The 17,753-nt window shown below is 48.6% G+C and overlaps 6 protein-coding genes across 6 annotated transcripts; 3 read left to right on the top strand and 3 right to left on the bottom strand.

Annotated features, from left to right (window-relative positions):
* Positions 1-3,016: 3,016 nt before the first annotated feature.
* Pmar_PMAR012479 (14-3-3 protein, putative) lies at positions 3,017-4,096 on the top strand (the record flags this gene model as incomplete). The annotated part of the gene is made up of 2 exons (XM_002787656.1): positions 3,017-3,208; positions 3,372-4,096. 2 exons carry the CDS (start codon positions 3,017-3,019, stop codon positions 3,981-3,983), a joined length of 804 nt encoding a protein of 267 aa, XP_002787702.1. The 3' UTR covers positions 3,984-4,096.
* A 508-nt stretch (positions 4,097-4,604) lies between these two features.
* Pmar_PMAR012478 (14-3-3 protein, putative) lies at positions 4,605-5,386 on the top strand (the record flags this gene model as incomplete). The annotated part of the gene is made up of 2 exons (XM_002787655.1): positions 4,605-4,727; positions 4,778-5,386. The coding sequence occupies 2 exons, from the start codon at positions 4,605-4,607 to the stop codon at positions 5,384-5,386; spliced, it is 732 nt and encodes a 243-aa protein (XP_002787701.1).
* Positions 5,387-6,407: 1,021 nt separating this feature from the next.
* Pmar_PMAR012477 (protein phosphatase 2c, putative) lies at positions 6,408-8,291 on the bottom strand (the record flags this gene model as incomplete). Its single annotated transcript, XM_002787654.1, has 11 exons — positions 6,408-6,529; positions 6,582-6,690; positions 6,742-6,793; positions 6,852-6,980; positions 7,022-7,354; positions 7,442-7,572; positions 7,616-7,713; positions 7,760-7,907; positions 7,929-8,044; positions 8,099-8,204; positions 8,256-8,291. The coding sequence occupies 11 exons, from the start codon at positions 8,289-8,291 to the stop codon at positions 6,408-6,410; spliced, it is 1,380 nt and encodes a 459-aa protein (XP_002787700.1).
* A 333-nt stretch (positions 8,292-8,624) lies between these two features.
* Positions 8,625-12,722, bottom strand: Pmar_PMAR012476 (Glutamate decarboxylase, putative). The gene is made up of 16 exons (XM_002787653.1): positions 12,633-12,722; positions 12,476-12,586; positions 12,310-12,426; positions 11,955-12,095; positions 11,790-11,907; positions 11,665-11,743; positions 11,368-11,488; positions 11,232-11,309; positions 11,078-11,169; positions 10,980-11,033; positions 10,832-10,922; positions 10,703-10,786; positions 9,254-9,374; positions 8,973-9,048; positions 8,852-8,931; positions 8,625-8,796 (listed from the first exon to the last, which is right to left on the bottom strand). Exons 1-16 carry the CDS (start codon positions 12,718-12,720, stop codon positions 8,697-8,699), a joined length of 1,551 nt encoding a protein of 516 aa, XP_002787699.1. The 5' UTR covers positions 12,721-12,722; the 3' UTR covers positions 8,625-8,696.
* A 668-nt stretch (positions 12,723-13,390) lies between these two features.
* Pmar_PMAR012475 (hypothetical protein) lies at positions 13,391-13,876 on the bottom strand (the record flags this gene model as incomplete). The annotated part of the gene is made up of 1 exon (XM_002787652.1): positions 13,391-13,876. The coding sequence occupies one exon, from the start codon at positions 13,874-13,876 to the stop codon at positions 13,391-13,393; it is 486 nt and encodes a 161-aa protein (XP_002787698.1).
* Positions 13,877-16,038: 2,162 nt separating this feature from the next.
* Pmar_PMAR012474 (hypothetical protein) lies at positions 16,039-16,524 on the top strand (the record flags this gene model as incomplete). Its single annotated transcript, XM_002787651.1, has 1 exon — positions 16,039-16,524. One exon carries the CDS (start codon positions 16,039-16,041, stop codon positions 16,522-16,524), a length of 486 nt encoding a protein of 161 aa, XP_002787697.1.
* Between the last annotated feature and the right edge of the window lie 1,229 nt (positions 16,525-17,753).

Below are 17,753 nucleotides of genomic sequence, written 5' to 3'. Positions count from 1 at the left end.
AACTAAATAGCAGAGCAAACATAATCGTTGCTCGAAGAAGTGCGTTAAAACGTTCAAACGGCCAACTTCCAAGCGCTCCTGTTCTTACTACATCACAGTCTGATACGGCAATGTACCTATCATTCTGCTCCTCTTCATAATCTCTGTCTTTCTGTATACTTTCTACTCCTTCATTCCCAACTACACTGCGATTATGCTTAAAATTTTATGATTTTGGATATGGAATGTGTCATGCAAAGGTCGTGCATTCTCGAGCACTCCCGCTCAATTCCTCTCAAATCCAGGTAATATCAAAAACGTTTTTCTCGCGATATCCTGCGCGTTCACATTCCTTCCAACATGTCGATATGCTCCTCTCGACTATTTCTATCTCATTCTCGATACCTAATGAGCCCAACCTGCTTTTTCCCTGCAAGCAACCATTTCTACTCATTCCACAACGTGGAATCTGCCGTGGAACCTGTCGTGTATATTTCCTGCACTGCATGTACTTGCATTTCCTGTACATGCAACCGCCCGAAAAGTGCGTTAAAACGTTCAAACGGCCAACTTCCAAACGCTCCTATTTCTACTACATCACAGTCTGATACGGTAATGTATAGGGGTGGGCACCCGGCGATTTTCTAGTCGCCCGGCCCGGCCCGGCCCGGCAGCCTTTGAACCCGCTTCCCCGGCCCGGCCCCGGTGTCCCGGCAGTCTTTTCTTACCCATGTTCCGGGTTTAGAGGGCCCGCCGGGTTGGCCGGGTAACCCGGCCCGAATCGCCAGGCAGGAAGGCCATTCGGACATGATTGACGGTAAGAACTTCTTGTCAAGAAGAACCAATATCAGCATGGATGAAACAATATTCCAATGTGCTAAGTCACGCGATTGAAACGCGAAGTGCGCGTTAATTTTCAGGTATCGCGATGATCCCTGGAAATTAACGCGAAATTCCGCGCTAGGTACAACTAAGAGCACTGTAAATGGCTTGAAATATCTGCGCTGACGGGTTTCCGGGTGACCCGCGGACAGCTGCGGGTCATTTTTCGCCCGCTCACCCGCATGACCCCGGCAACACTGGCGGGGAGCCGGGTTTGTGACTTTGACCCGGCCCGGCCCGGCTCGTTCCGGGGCCGGGCCGGGGCGAATCGGGTCGCCGGGGCCGGGCAAGGGTGCCCATGTCTAGTAATGTACCTATCATTCGGCTCCTCTTCATAACCTCTTCCTTTCTTTGTAGTTTCTACTCCTTCATTCCCAACTACACTGCGATTATGCTTAAAATTTTATGGTTTTGGATCTGGAATGTCTCATGCAATTTTCATTCTTTTATTACAACCGTCGTCCAATCTCGAGTACTCCCGCTCAATTCCTCTCAAACCCAGGTACGCCTATTACCGGGGCGTTACACGCCTGTTGGCGTATCGCCCTTACAACGACTAATGCACGCTAAAGTGGTAAAGAGCGGCAGTGAATTCCCATGTCATGACAGAAATAAAAGAGTAGTCTACTCTGAGTAGAGGTCGATAAGAACTAACGGGACCAGCGAACGGGAGTCTCCCAATCCCACACAGCAAGAGTAGGCGGTACCCACAGAAGGAGAATCTCCCTGGGAGATCACAGGTGGAGGTGGCTAGCTTGGGCAAGAGGGAGTGAAACGTGGAGCAGTTGTCTCCGAGTTCGGGTTGTACCGCTGTAGACTCTACAGCGGTACATAGTTGACCGCCGCAGAGCTGTGTGTCTACAGCAGTACATCTTTTATCTCTACAGTTTAGAGATGAAAGATGGTCGGAACCTATTCGAACCCGAGTCATAGAGAAGAAAATGCCGTACCGAGTAAGCAGAATTGTTGCATAGTTTGAAGTCTCCCAGAATAATACTGCGGTGTGGGAATATGCGGGAGAGAGTCCTCTGGAATTCTAACAGAGGGCCGAAAGTAGCAGACAAAAAATGGCAACGGTAATGTTGGGTATTATCAAGGACAACTGTGACAAGTATACAGAATAAATAGTGTGAGTCAGTATAACTAATGGTATACAAATGGTGATAGCTAAGATCGTCGCGGATTTGTGAGACCAGACCACCGCTGCGACGACCACGGGAAGATCGCTGAGATGTCTCCGGAACCGATGCCGAAAGCAGATCGTCGACGTGATAGCCAGGGAAGTGTAGGTGGGTGGATTCGGTGTGGAATGTCTCCTGAAGGCAGACTACATGTGGTTGGGCAAGAGACCGGTAACGAGCCAACTCCAACTTGAGGCCAAATGAGCCTTGGATGTTGTAGGATACCACGGTGAATCCATGCCATGGATTCCATGGGGGTGAATCACCGCCACTCAGTCACCACCCATTGGGTGATTGTCGAGTTCGGTATAAGCGGTCTAGCTTCGCATACTCCGCATGAGTATCACTCCCCCGCCACATTGAGGCGCTAGACCATATGGGAGAGATAATTCCAAAAACGTTTTTCTCGCGATATACGTTTTCCTGCGCGTTCACATTTCTTCCAACATATCGTTATGCTTCCCTCAACTATTTCTATCTGATTGTCGATACCTAATCCGCCCAATGTGTTTTTCCCTGCAAGCATACAATTTCTATTCATTCTATGCTCGGAACTCATAAGTTATGAGTCATAACGTTAACTGGACCTATTTCTTTTCAGGTCCAACTTCGACCAAAATATCCTCATCGTATATCTATGCGGTTCAAGAAAAGAAAACGAGCTCATAATGTCGACTGATGCCTTAGAACTGCACAACAGCATGCCAAGGTTGTTCACGTTGTGGCGAAACGTTGGAGCGTCATGCCTGTCTCTATTGCGTTCAGTTATCGGAACATCGTACATCTTACTTCTGTCATCGTTCAAAGTCTGCGCTATATTATTACCAAGTATATTAGTACTTTATCCAGTCTCATACATTGCTATCTGTCCTTGGAGCGTAGCGACTCCCGGAGCGTAGCGACGGGGTTCCACTAGTAAACTCAACAAACTGAACCGTCTCTTGGGCTCTTATAATTTCTCCACGCGCGTACGTATGCCCACGGGGATCTACGTATCTGCTACAACTACTTCCACCAACTTCTACACTTGTATTCCACTCAAGATGGCTGATGAACGTGAGAAAAATGTGTATCTCTCGAAGCTCGCTGAGCAGGCTGAGCGTTACGACGAGATGGCTTCCTTCATGAAGGCTGTGGCCGAGACTAACGCCGAGTTGAGCGTCGAAGTAAGCCGTCTTCAAATCTGCGGTTCTCGTCTACCCCCTTGTCGCGTACTCATGTTCACCCACTTCCAAAGCGGGCTCTCCGCTATTCTCTTTTTTGGCTACTCGTAACTGACTGATGGATTGCGGTCTAAGGTTGTGAACGTGGTGCTCATTTCTTTTTCAGGAGCGCAACTTGCTGTCGGTCGCCTACAAGAATGCTGTTGGGTCTCGACGTGCTTCCTGGAGGATCGTCTCATCTGTCGAGCAGAAGGAGACCTCTAAGGGTAACACCAGCAATGCTGAAATCGCTAAGATCTTCAAGGAGAAGGTTGAAGCAGAGCTCCAGGGTATTTGCGACACTATCCTCACGTTGTTGGACAAGAGCCTAATCCCCCACTCCCAAACCGGAGAGTCCAAGGTCTTTTATTATAAGATGAAGGGAGACTACAACCGTTACATTGCTGAATTCAATACGGGCGAAGGAAAGAGCAATGCCTCCGAAGCTGCTCATCAGGCATACAAGGACGCTACTGCTATTGCTCAGTCTGATCTGCCCGTCACGCATCCTATCAGGCTTGGCCTCGCCCTCAACTTCTCAGTTTTCTATTATGAGGTTTTGAATCAGCCTGACGAGGCTTGTAAGATGGCGAGGACGGCATTCGAGGACGCCATTGCCGAGCTCGATAATGTTAGCGAGGATAGCTACAAGGATTCCACTCTCATTATGCAACTCCTTAGAGATAATCTGACTCTTTGGACATCTGATCAGGATGGTGCAGCCGATGCTGCGCAATAAACCGGATTGTCGACAAGCCGTTGAGGTCTTTAAGTGGCGGTTATCATCTATAACTATGCGGTGCCGTTTGACTAATCATTAGATGTGGATCGATGCTGGTTCATCTAGAATCTACCGAGTTCATTGTTGAGTTCATTCAGTCGGGTAGCGTGAGGGCGCAAAAATAGCGTTTGCATGGGGTGAGAATCGACGTTAACGCATGCAGGCTGGTGGGAGTCGGTACTTTCGACGATTTGTTCCTCTCCGGCACTTTTCATGTTATTTGATTAGCGCATTTCGAACAACTTTTTGTTGTTACTCGTCCTAGACGAGAATTCCCTAAGACTACTGCAACTATGTGATGGTGTTTGGCGGTCTCTCGCCAGAATTAAGGCAACATCGATCGTCATTGCAGTGGTCCACGCTTCCAGTTGTCGAGGCGAGTAGAAAAGTTGAGTCTCAGGCGCGCGAGATCGTCTAGGATTCCCGCCGTTTCGTTCGGACTCTTTCGGAGCGCAGCCGTGAATCATATACTCCTCCCCCCACTGTCCTTCAGTGTGTAAGGCTGGTTCAAGGCTCTCATTCAATCTTACCGAGTTTGCCCTACAGTTCGTCTCGGTATTCATTCAAGTCTCCCTAGTTATGTCCGAAGAGCGTGAGAAGAATGTCTACTTCGCCAAGTTGGCTGAACAAGCCGAGCGCTACGACGAGATGGCTAATTATATGAAGATTGTTGCGGAGAGTGGAGGCGAGTTGACTGTTGAGGTAAGCTGACCAACTAGTCACCGAGGTCTTGGAACTCGTATTTCCTTCAGGAGCGCAACTTGCTGTCCGTCGCCTACAAGAACGCGGTTGGCTCTCGACGTGCCTCGTGGCGTATCATTTCTTCGGTCGAACAGAAAGAGTCTTCTAAAGGGAACAACTCCAATGCGGAGATTGCTAAGGGCTACAGAGAGAAGGTCGAAGGCGAGCTTCAGGAGATTTGTGACAGCATCCTCCAGCTGCTCGATAAGTACCTCATCCCTAGCTCGCAGAGTGGGGAGTCCAAGGTTTTCTATTATAAGATGAAGGGCGACTACTATCGCTACATCGCTGAATTTAATTCGGGCGAGGGTAAGAGCAATGCTGCCGAGAATGCCCATCAAGCATACAAGGACGCCTCGGCCACGGCTAAGTCTGATTTGTTGGTAACTCATCCTATCAGGCTCGGCCTCGCCCTCAACTTCTCAGTTTTCTATTATGAGGTTTTGAATCAGCCTGACGAGGCTTGTAAGATGGCGAGGACGGCATTCGAAGACGCCATTGCCGAGCTTGATAATGTTAGCGAGGATAGCTACAAGGATTCTACTCTCATTATGCAACTCCTTAGAGACAATCTGACTCTTTGGACATCTGATCAGGATGGTGGTGATGGTGCTGCGTGATGGGTCTGACGTTATCATGTTCCCTGATTCCACCTGGCCATGTGATCAATGCTTTCTCGCGTGTCTTATGAGAAGCAATAGGTGCATGGTAACTCTTTGTTTAAATCTGCATGCGTCGAGCCGGGGCCATGGCTTGGCTCTCTTTGCGTATGATTTTCTGCATCAAGTTAGGGTTTGAGTTAGTAGCTGGACTCGAGGTAATGTAAGTGTTTACTACATTAGAGACTTGCTAGAGCGATTTGTTCGATTTCCTACTTCAATGAGCCGTGTATAGAACGTACTCTGTGGAGGGAAGTTAGTCCCAATTTCGTGACGGTCATGCGATAGATCGGTCAACACCAATATTTTTATGTACCGTTTCGTCGAAATCGCGTTGTATTTAAATAGTGACATTCGTCTCATGAACTCGTGATCTGGGAGGAGAAACTCCACTGTTCATTCCATGCGTATTCCACGGAAGCATTGATTCCCCGTGGAACTTCGAAGTATACCGGAAGGAAATTCCTCCGATTTCTCTAGAAGTCAACGGAATATTGTCTTTACCTACTCGGGGCTTACTCCTCCACATAGTGTGAAAGCAGGTCGAGGTAAGTCGGCTTGGTATTCATATCTCCTTCGAACAAAGCATATTGTCACTCCTAGTCGTGATTGTTGTGTCCAATCGTGAGTTAACATCATGGTTCCTTGTGATGTTGAACGTACGAGTCGCAATCGCCTGGTGCTACTGACGAATCCACTGCAAACGCTCGTACTCCGATTGTATCGTGTGCATCATGATGTTGTGTTGTATACTACTTCTATGTTGACTACACTCAACCATGTCCCGACTCGTACTCAAATGCCGTTGATTGATAGCTCGCAATAATTGACGGAAGCATAATGTGCAGCCAGACGAGTAATCCTGCCCATCAGGAGTAGCCATCGCCTCGGTAGATACGACAACATTTCATTACAATAGCCAATAAAGATGAATTAACGGCTATTGACGGATATACAAAAGTGCACATGCCTAATACATCGACTAAAGCCGATCAGATCCAGATGGTGCTGCAGAGGCTGATGACAGCTTATCATCATGACGCTCTAGTTTAACGAGGATACAAGTCATATTATCACCCCCTATTCCCTCCGACAATTTAGGATCTGAGAATGGACGAATAACATCACGTCTCATTCGCCTCAATGAGACCCTCACCGTCAGCAATGCAATGATCTAACAGCTCTTCTACAATTTCCGAAAGCTTCTTCTGACCCTCGGCAATCCGTGGCCGGATGAAGTCGACGACCTCTTCGTTACTCATCACCTGGCACCAACACCAGAGTGACCTTTGCTCGTTCCATGATCACGGTAGTACATCCCAGACTCCGTCGCAAGCTAAAACGAAAAACTCATCCTCAGGGGTAAGCCTAAACACCAACAGCATATAGCCACGACGATGATGATGATAATGATGATGATGAATACTCCTTGAGAACTATGTCGGGCGTGCTGCATATAATCTGCTCCTCTGGTTTGAGATCATCTCGCTTCTTATACTCATGATCTCCTATTGCTCGAGATAAGTTCAAGTTACCGTTCACACGGTACTGTGTTCTGAACTCGAAATCAGTCCTGGAGGGTCCTTCCTCACCTACTTGGCTGTTAACTTTATTTCTTCGACATACCCACCAGCGGCTTCGATACGTCGCCTCTCTGTCTCCGAATTGGGTTTATGATCATGAGAAAGCTCCACGACGCGCCCTCCTCTACCTGTTCGTGATGATGCCACATTCACAACAAGCACAGCAGACACACATAAAATTGCCCTCGAATCTCCAGCGTTGGCAACGACAATATGAGTTTTCGTCAGCAAGGCCGTCACAGCCGTACAGCCAACATTCGATACTCCACCACTTTCAGAGCCGAACTGAAGCGCAGCGGATCCTTCCACACCACACCGAGTTGCCGTACCAATGCCGCCCTGCCCTCTGTGATGGTGGTGGTGCTCTCTGAACTACTTTGACTGCCACTGAAAACGATCACGCTGACGCGAGCCATCGTAAAGCTCGCCCTACTCATCCGCTCCAGCAAGGTCTCCACATGGATTACGGCGAGGGGGAACGGTCTCCTCGAGAGTTGACGAGTTGGAGGGAGCAGCAGCTTGTGATGCCTCCAACCTCTTCAAAACAAACATCTTCATCATAACCTAACACCACTGTTGGTCCCTGAGCTCGTCGCCCCCTTCCTACGGGTTTGGCGTCCTGTCGGGAAATCGTCTCCCTCTCCCGCAGCTCAGCAAGGTCCTGTACAATCGAGCTCTGCAGCAGGGACGCGAACCTCGCCTTCCCTGAATCCACACAGGTGTCCCTTTTTCACAACAACAAGGTCGTTACCACCACCAACGCCATCACCACTCGCAGCTTTCCGATACTCTGCGAGCTCATCCTTGAACTCCGAGCTCCGCAGCAACTCGTCCATTCTATGGTAGCCCTTCACCAACAAATCTCCATTGGTTAACTTTCCTGGACTCGCACTGGACATCTACAGCGAGCACTAGCCCACCAGGTAACAGCTCTTCTCAGCTACTTCTTCCGGGAGATGCTTCTCGACAAACTTAGCGACCTCACACCCTCCGTGGCCGTCATATACACCGAACATGGCGACCCCCCCACTCGTACCTGTTACAAGCCTCTTAGTGTCATCAACGGGCACATCAGCACTTCGACTACTACCCTCCAAGCCACTTATCGCTACATGGGCGTCCTCCATTTCCGTTCGCCATCCCTGCACCTCAGAGCACCCCCAAGAATGGAAGCCTCCTCTACCATCACTCGACTCCTGATAACAATTCAATACCAGCTGATCCCCACTAACGACGAGCTCCACTACCTTAGCCGTTTTAGGCGACGACAGATAAGCGCCCATATAGAAGGAAAACCCAACTAACCCAGAGAGACCTTGGACCCCACTAGACCCCATTACAACTCGTTGCGTTTGCTAAGTTGCTTGCGAGCCAGAGGTAAACTGTACTGAGCAGGTGCCCAGCAATGAACGCCTTCACTCACTCCAACCCTAGACACTAACCATACGATCAGTCCTTTGAAGTGAGACAGTCGTGACGGAGCTAAACCCGTCACGAGGTGATCACTGTCACACGTACATCTACTCCAGAAGAGCTCGAGTTTGAGCCCGAATTGAACACATAAAACTCGAGATGCAGGACGATCTGTACAGGAACGTGTAGCCAAAAATGACGAGGAAACACACAGTAGAGGCGCCAAATGCCCTGGTAGCAATACAGTGGAGTGGTAGACACCTTGAGGGATGCAGTTATGCAGAGCTGACGAAATCTTGGCCGATCCGGTCAATCTCGCCCATCACTATATCAACATCATCATAACTAACATTTCGTGGCGAAGTGAAAGTCCATCTGAGAGAGATCGAGCCGAGTTCGAATCCCACCGACAGCACTTCGCTACTCCTACCGGAAAAAGTTGTATAGTCCAGTGAAGGTAATCATGGCGAGACCCTCCCGTTGCATCTTGTCTTTGATGTAAGGTGTGACCTGAGCATTACCATCCCGACCGCAGGAGACCACGAGCCTACCTTCGTGAGCTTAACAGCATTCTCGGCATTCAGCCCTTCCAAAGGCTTCAAGTGCGATAGAGAGGGAGGCAAATACCTACCATTCGATAAGAACAAACATCTGCACTCGAGCCATGGCCTCGACTACGACAGTTTTGATTCAACATGTATTAGTTCATCGCTACACCCACTCCCTGTTCGAATTCTAATTCAACTTTGCTCCTACGACGCATCGAAACTGCTCTCAACCACCAAGCCATATAAAGATGGCAACTGCTCCCATCGATTTATCATACACTTACCAGAAGCATACATTAGCGTATTCAGGATCCCGATACAAAACGAACGAGCCTTTGAATCGATTGGAAGACTCAACGGAAGACTCCCTCATCGAATTAGCAGCGTATCTCGCCAAGCTGATGCCTGAAAGCACAAACACAGCGACTGTGTTACCAGGTTCATGCATGTGTAAAACATCATCAGGAACGTAACACTAGGAACTACAGGTATTCATAGGAAGAATGGGTCGCAAACTTTGGTGGTGCGCCTGCAGAGCTCCTGCACCTCTGCAGCTGGCCCACAGCCAAGTCCGAAGACCAAACATCTGGATGCATAGCGACGGCCCAAATCAGTCCAGATCCACGCACTCCTCCAATGCAAATGGACCCGGTAGAATGCGGTGGCTGCATCCGTGGTGACACGGGGCTATAACGAACTTCACAGTTAAGATGGTGTGACGATGCTCGTGATGGTCTGCTCGTCTACCCCACAGTTAACAGCTTTTGCCTTCTCCGACTAGTATACATTCGGCAATCCCTGCTACATTAGTAATGGACCCTTACACCTGCAAATTCCGAATATATGATGGCTATTCCAACAAGCTGGCTCAGTCCATCAGATCTGAGCCCTCCTCGCAAAGAATTCGATATCCCCGTGGATCTGGAAAACAGCGTTTACACGCCACGATCTTGAGTAGCCCTCAAGATCGAAGCGCCCCTTCATAGAGGGGGCGGTGACGAGTAAGATATGTGGTCAGAGCCATCTTCGTCGTTGGACAATTGACAAGGGGACACGCCGCGCTCGGCGAGGCGTGAGGAATGAGCCGCTACATTCCGCCGAAGAGTTTCCGAGCCTCCTCTGCGATGTCCCATCAGGGGTGGGTCGATGACGAGCATCGGGACAAATTCCCAGAAAAACTGAGGTCGCACCTTGCATGATTGCAGTTGTTGCATACGTAACGTGCAACCTACACTCGTATTGCGAGTGAAAGGGAACAGGGCAAACAAACCAGGTGATGAGTCATCACCTGGTGACCACAAAGTCCATGGAGGGAACATCTATCGGATTCACACTGCACGCGTACGTCGCTAGCGTCACTAAATCGTTAATGTTGCTGTGGTCGCAGGAAGTGACCGCCAGTCACAACTCGACAACGACACAGCGTAAACCACATGCCTTTTTTCGAATGGCGAGCAGTGTGGTAAAATTTGCAAATGATCAACCACATGTGTTGGTGATAATATCAAAACTCTGAGGAAATTTTGTTAGTTTCTGTACACTTTTCTCCCGATTCGTATATAAACTTCTGTGATTAGTGAGTAAATTTTTGAGCTCAGCTGAGGGAAGCGAGCATATTTTGCAGCACTGATGACGAGGCTCGACAAAGCAGCACATTTCAAATTTGCTAGCCGACCCCTGCTGAGCACAACCTGGTTGTGCTGCATAACCATACCGTACCGCCCTACCCGTACCGTATTCAACCCTCTGTCTGATTCCATCGTCACCAAGCCTCTTCCAGGCCAGCCACGTCTTGAAAGCGTCAGGTTTCCGTCCGCCTGAGCGGACCGTTGACCCAACCCTCAACAAAGAGGAGATCCTACACTGTATAGTCCAATCGCCCTTATCGTAAGACGCGTAGTTCTTGTCCTTCTGGAAGAGGTAGTTGGCACAAGTACCATTGCAAGCTTGTAACTGAGCAGAGCAGACCACCCAAGGTGAGCACAGCAACCACGATAGGCTGCTTCTTACCAACCCATGGCCTCTGTTATGAGTGAAGATGCTACACTGCAGAGGGGCTCCGACCTGAGAATCTTCAGTCGATTGTTTTACATTCAGAGTGAGGTTACCATTTTGTGTGGATTCCAACAGAATGAGTCGGCCTTCTCAACACCCGACAGCAGAGTCTTCTTATACTTCGACGACAGCAATACAGCGCCACCTAGGAGCGGAAAATGATCATCGTCTTAGCGGAGCGACGCAGATGACCCCATTGTATGTTACCCCAAGCTCCGTCAACATGCAACCACAGTCCGAACTTATCGCAAACTGATCTGAGTGCTTCAACATCATCGAAGGCCCCTGCAAAGAGTGGATCGTAGAAATGCTACCGCCCTTTGAACCCACGCAGAGTCCTCACCCATAACAGTAGTTCCTGCAGTGGCCCCAACAAAGAAAGGCTTCTTGCCCGCCTTCAGATCCTCGGCCACTCGCTTCTCGAGGATATCAGCCCTCATGCGACCCCGGAAGTCCGTAGGTATCTATTACGACCCGTTTATGAGGAAAATCGAGGGGAGATGCTCTCGCAATTACAAAGGCAACAACTCCGACAGAATAACAAACGAATGAGAGAAAGAAAACATAGGCTCGCCACAACTGCACGATTAGCAATCCGATGAAGTCTCGGATGAATTTTATGTCCATCCTCCCTCACTACCTTCACCATATTATTAGATCCCAGCCCGACAACTAGAGCAGCCTTCGTATAAGAATAGTGCGCCTCTTCCGAACAGTACCTTAGACACTATCCATCGAGACTCTATATGGCACTTATCATCGTACGCAACAGGCTGGCCTCCGACGGCAAAGAGGCCCTCAGTCTTCACCTGGGGGAATTTATAGTACCGAGCAGTCTGCAATGCATAGAGGTTGGATATCGATCCTCCAGGAACGGTGAGGCCTGTAATAACCAATACGATCAAATCATTGAGAACGGACTACCCTCACCTTCGGCGGTGTCTCTGCTGAATCCGACCAAATCAAAGGTCTTATTCATGAGCTCTTGTTCGATGAGTAAGAACACTGGAGCAACCTCATAGGTATATGCCGAGCCGTTGGTGGCAGCAACCAGTGCTTCACCAGCAATACCTGATTCGAAAGCAGTAGAGGCTCCTCTAATGGGTGTTATCCAGATCGGTGCTTCTAATCACAAAATGGGAACCCGCGCAGCGATTCTGATTGAGAGAGCCGGAGGGTCACAACCAAACCGCTTGAAAACGAAGACCAATATTCACTATAGACGCTGAAAAGCGCGAACCGAGGATTGAACCGACACTCTTGCGGATGAGAAGTCCAGTACTACCAGTCACATCGGCTCGACCAATAAGTTGATTGAAGAAATGCGGATGGCCTGTCCTCACTGATAGTGCCAATGTAGCCTCGCAGGCATTGAGAATCGCCTCTTCCCCAACAGGTTGACCTGCTCCGACAGAACTCAGCGATGGTGCAATCCTTTCACAAAAACTCACCGTCGTTGAGGGAGAGGTCACAGGCCTTCTCCGAGAAAATCTTTGCTATCTCTTCTGGGCTCTTGAACTGAACAACCTTCTGACTGCGATCATCGAGGGACTCCACATAGCCTAGCCAAGATTCACACCCGATACCTTCACAACTGTTGAATACTACTTTCTAGCATGTGGTTTACTTTGCTGAGGATTCTCAGGTCGCTAGGTTTCGGAGGAGTACGGGCTCGGACTGGTTTTTGTTCTGGCATTCGTAGGAATTAAACAACAAAGAGTAACTGCGAAGATCACCATGCTCACTGGTGAAACTGTGATGACTGTAGCTGAATTCGTAAATTATTATAACGATTATTAACCATATTATCATATATATATTATTACTTATAATATGAAGGTTACATTAATGTTTATTTTATATAAGAGTGTGCCCAGTAGTGCATTCAGGAACATGAGAAGGCACCCGGATGCATACACGCTGAACATATTCATCACTAGGACCCACGGACGGAGGCATATGGCTGGTCATAATGGTTGAGAAGAAGCCACACAGTTAGCAAAACACAGGCCTCATTATGAGAGTACTGCCATAGTTGCCTCGATAACACGAAGTTGAAGTTCTGCGCGACGAAATCGATTTTTCTAAAGGGACGAAATTGAAGGTCTGAAGGTGTGCTAGACGAAATTGAAAGTTCTATGCAAAGTGGTCCCAGTGGAGGCACACTCCGGTCCCGACGGAGGCACTCGGAAAAAAAAGGTGTTTTGTGAGGAAGAGAGGCGACAACGACCACAACAACAACACCCACAACAACATCAGCACCAACAACGACAACAACAGCGTGACTGGAACCGCGTGACATCGCCAACAACAACCTCAATTGGTTACAGTAAATCATCATCTAGTCATATATATAAACATGCCATCTAATGTCTCTGTGCACCGGCATCAGTCCTTTCTCTGGCGAGACGAGCTGTTTGCTCGTACTCAGGAGCCACAGGCACCCATAGATGCCTAGGCCACGGCATTCCCCAAGTCCTCCAGCTGTATCCCCTTGTGACCACATCCCTCACAGCCTGCCATTCCTCGCCAGCATATTCGCCTTCCCCACTACCAATGCGGTACAGCTCTTCAGCAAAGAGCCTACAAGTGTTGACCCAAGCACCGTTAGAAGTAGCACCATATCTGCTGTTGATGCTCTCATCCTCGGCCAGTACAGTCAGCTGATTGTAAATCATATCCGTGGCTGCCCTTCTTCTAATGTTGAAAGGGCCTCCGATGCTGAAGGCACAGATCAAGGCCACGCAGCAGTTGGCTTCATCTTCGCCCATGCTGTTGATGTCCACCGGCTGTGCACCAGTGTGCAGATAATCCTGCACGTGCAGCCCCTCGGGTGCGAGCCCCGTAGCCATCTTGGCTCAGCGCAAGCAACATGGCCCATCGTACTATCGCCGATCTCATTATGGTTCAATAAAAAAAGGGGTTGAATCACATTTCCAGGGTTATATCTGCCACTTTCACAGTAGGCTCGATAGGCACCCGCATCAAGAGAAAACAATGGCTCGAACATAGTCACGTCTCTGGTGTCCTCTCTACTAATGCAGTACAGTTGTTGACCAAAATCGGCAATGCCGATCCAAACCTCTCAATCGGGCAGTCCAAAGTCAATACCGGTCTCCTGCAAACTGTAGGCTGCAATACTCCATGATACCACCCATGAGGTCGTACATCGGCTCCCTACCATGATGGCCATCCCATAGCCCCTCATAAGCATACAACGGAAAACCTCAAAATGATGAGGGACTTGGAAGACAATTACTGTGGAGAGAAGAATGGATGAAGCTCGAGCAACTGAAATGGGCCATCCGTTCATCAATTCAGTTAACCACTCCTCTCCGAACGATTGATCTGATCAATAGTTCATGCGTTTTATATAACATTCATCGGATGTTGTAGCGTTGTATGATGTCCCCTTCAGATACATCGACGCTGGTGGTGATGCTCTTCCCATGGCTACAATACCCTGGATAACATTGGGAAACGTAGTATTGAGCTCTCTGCAAGAGCACTTGGTAGCCGTCAGAAGGAGAACCATGTAGAATTGTCGCAGATAGCGCATCGGCGGCAACATATGGTTCCTTGGCTGCAAACTCCCGCGGAATATGCTGGAGTCGGATATTGTGCCGGGAAATCCAAACCGTCGTTGCATCACTCAAGTCCTACAGAACGAAGGTCACCAGCGACTCTGTCATAAATACGCCCACTCTTATAGTGGAAAACTCAGCGTTGTGGCATCACCGGGCTTGACCGTTTAGGATAGGAATTCCGCGTATCCAGTCAATTGTTAGAGGATTATTACATACAAGGATACTCCTGTAGCTGGCAACTGCTACCAACCATCCCTTCAAGGCATCCCCTTGTCGATGTTGAGATATTCTAATCGGTTTGTTATTCCACGTGCACGCTGGGTTCAACATTGGCAATGTTACATTGCACCAGATAGCAAGCACGTCTGTCAAGAACGAGATCAACACGACAATTAGTCATTCAAATATTATTAGTTCAACTTAGTTAACTTGGTCCTTTAGGCATTGTCATCAATGCAGTTACATTCATTTGAACTTTAATATGCGTATATACTTAGTGATGTCGTGGTTGTTCATTTGTCATTGGAAGTGCCTCTCATGGTAAGGTCGAGAATCCTGTTTAGCAATACTTGCATGGCGTTTTGGTTTTAGATGGAGTACTCGTTGGCTGATTCTCCCGAGGTAGGAAGCGTTCGTTTTTATTTGGCTCCCAAGGTGGATGAAGGATGAAAGACAAGAGTTTACTAGAAAATGAGCTACATTTTCATGTGTTCCTAGTTTTGTTTTTCACATTGCTCGCGTAGTGAAATGTAGTTTGATTTCGTTACTTTAGTGTGGCGGTTACATGGTGTTCAGTTGTGAATTAACGGTTTCCCAATGTTATCCAGGGTATTGTAGCCATGGGGAGAGCATCGCCACCAGCGTCGATGTATTTGAAGGGGACATCATACAACGCTACAACATCCGATGAATGTTATATAAAACGCATGAACTATTGATCAGATCAATCGTTCGGAGAGGAGTGGTGAACTGAATTGATGAGCGGATGGCCCATTTCAGTTGCTCGAGCTTCATCCATTCTTCTCTCCACAGTAATTGTCTTCCAAGTCCCTTATCATTTTGAGGTTTTCCGTTGTATGCTTATGAGGGGCTATGGGATGGCCATCATGGTAGGGAGCCGATGTACGACCTCATTGGTGGTATCATGGAGTATTGCAGCCTACAGTTTGCAGGAGACCGGTATTGACTTTGGACTGCCCGATTGAGAGGTTTGGATCGGCATTGCCGATTTTGGTCAACAACTGTACTGCATTAGTAGAGAGGACACCAGAGACGTGACTATGTTCGAGCCATTGTTTTCTCTTGATGCGGGTGCCTATCGAGCCTACTGGCAGATATACCCTGGAAATGTGATTCAACCCCTTTTTTATTGAACATAATGAGATCGGCGATAGTACGCTGGGCCATGTTGCTTGCGCTGAGCCAAGATGGCTACGGGGCTCGCACCCGAGGGGCTGCACGTGCAGGATTATCTGCACACTGGTGCACAGCCGGTGGACATCAACAGCATGGGCGAAGATGAAGGCAACTGCTGCGTGGCCTTGATCTGTGCCGTCAGCATCGGAGGCCCTTTCAACATTAGAAGAAGGGCAGCCACGGATATGATTTACAATCAGCTGACTGTACTGGCCGAGGATGAGAGCATCAACAGCAGATATGGTGCTACTTCTAACGGTGCTTGGGTCAACACTTGTAGGCCCTTTGCTGAAGAGCTGTACCGCATTGATAGTGGGGAAGGCGAATATACTGGCGAGGAATGGCAGGCTGTGAGGGATGTGGTCACAAGGGGATACAGCTGGAGGACTTGGGGAATGCCGTGGCCTAGGCATCTATGGGTGCCTGTGGCTCCTGAGTACGAGCAAACAGCTCGTCTCGCCAGAGAAAGGGCTGATGCCGGTGCACAGAGACATTAGATGGCATGTTTATATATATGACTAGATGATGATTTACTGTAACCAATTGAGGTTGTTGTTGGCGATGTCACGCGGTTCCAGGCACGCTGTTGTTGTTGTCGTTGTTGGTGCTGATGTTGTTGTGGGTGTTGTTGTTGTGGTCGTTGTCGCCTCTATTCCTCACAAAACACCTTTTTTTTCCGAGTGCCTCCGTCGGGACCAGAGTGTGCCTCCACTGGGACCACTTTGCTTCTTCTATGACGAATTCGAAGGTTCGAAAGTCGAAATTGAAAGTTCTATGACGAATTCGAAGGTTCGATTGTCGAAATTAAAAGTTCTATCAACGCGAACTTGAAAGTGCTATCGACCCCAGACGAACTTGAATGTTCTGTGACGAATTTGAAAAGTCCAATTGCGAAAATGATCCTCCCAGTTCGGATTCGTACTTCCAACTTCGCGCGTCCCGTCAAAATCGATGGTTCCAAAAACGAACTAGATGTATAAAAAGTGTAGTCGTATCAATTAGAACACATTTTTGTTTCCGGTGAGCATCATCATGATAGGGGCTATCAGGTTCCCTTTCTTCTATCGATAGCCAATGGAACAGGAAGGGAAGCCATGGATTGGGGGAAGTGATGCACGCGAGAGAACTGATGAGGAAACGTGCCGCGAGCTAGAAACGTCACGTGGTCGGACCTATTCTGTATCTTATGTGCTTCAACCTAAGATACCCCAGTCTTTGTAGGCCTTGGTGTGATTTTTCAACTGGCTATCCCGCAAATGTCCAGCAAATCACCAAAGCCGACTTTCGGAGGTGGTCATAATCTTCGAGGCTCTTCCGTTAGACCGGTGTTCTTCCTCCTCATTCTCCTATTCACCGTACCCCCAGCCTCTGGATGGTCAGGAGTAGAGGCTGTTGAGCGCGCATTCGAACTCCTACCCATTAGTGATATTATGGGCTCTGTGAAGGAAGCATCAATGGAACACTTGGGAGATGCTCACGTTAAAAGGCCATACCACAACAGAGGGATCCTGGACACTCCACCATCCATCATTTTTCTGGGATTAGCAGTAGCTCTATATTCCCAAGGGAAGACTGTAGATGAGGAGGGAGGAACAACGGACAAGGCAGGAGAAGGTCTCTTCCATGACCATGGACAGAACGACACGAGCAGGGACGGTGATTGGTAGGAGTCCCTTCAGAGGAGGTCCTAAGTATCACGATCATCCTGGACTATGGTAGTGATGGG

This window comes from Perkinsus marinus (assembly GCF_000006405.1).
Source record: "Perkinsus marinus ATCC 50983 genomic scaffold scf_1104296929318, whole genome shotgun sequence".
Taxonomy (NCBI): domain Eukaryota; phylum Perkinsozoa; order Perkinsida; family Perkinsidae; genus Perkinsus; species Perkinsus marinus.
This window is presented reverse-complemented; position numbering and strand designations above follow the sequence as displayed.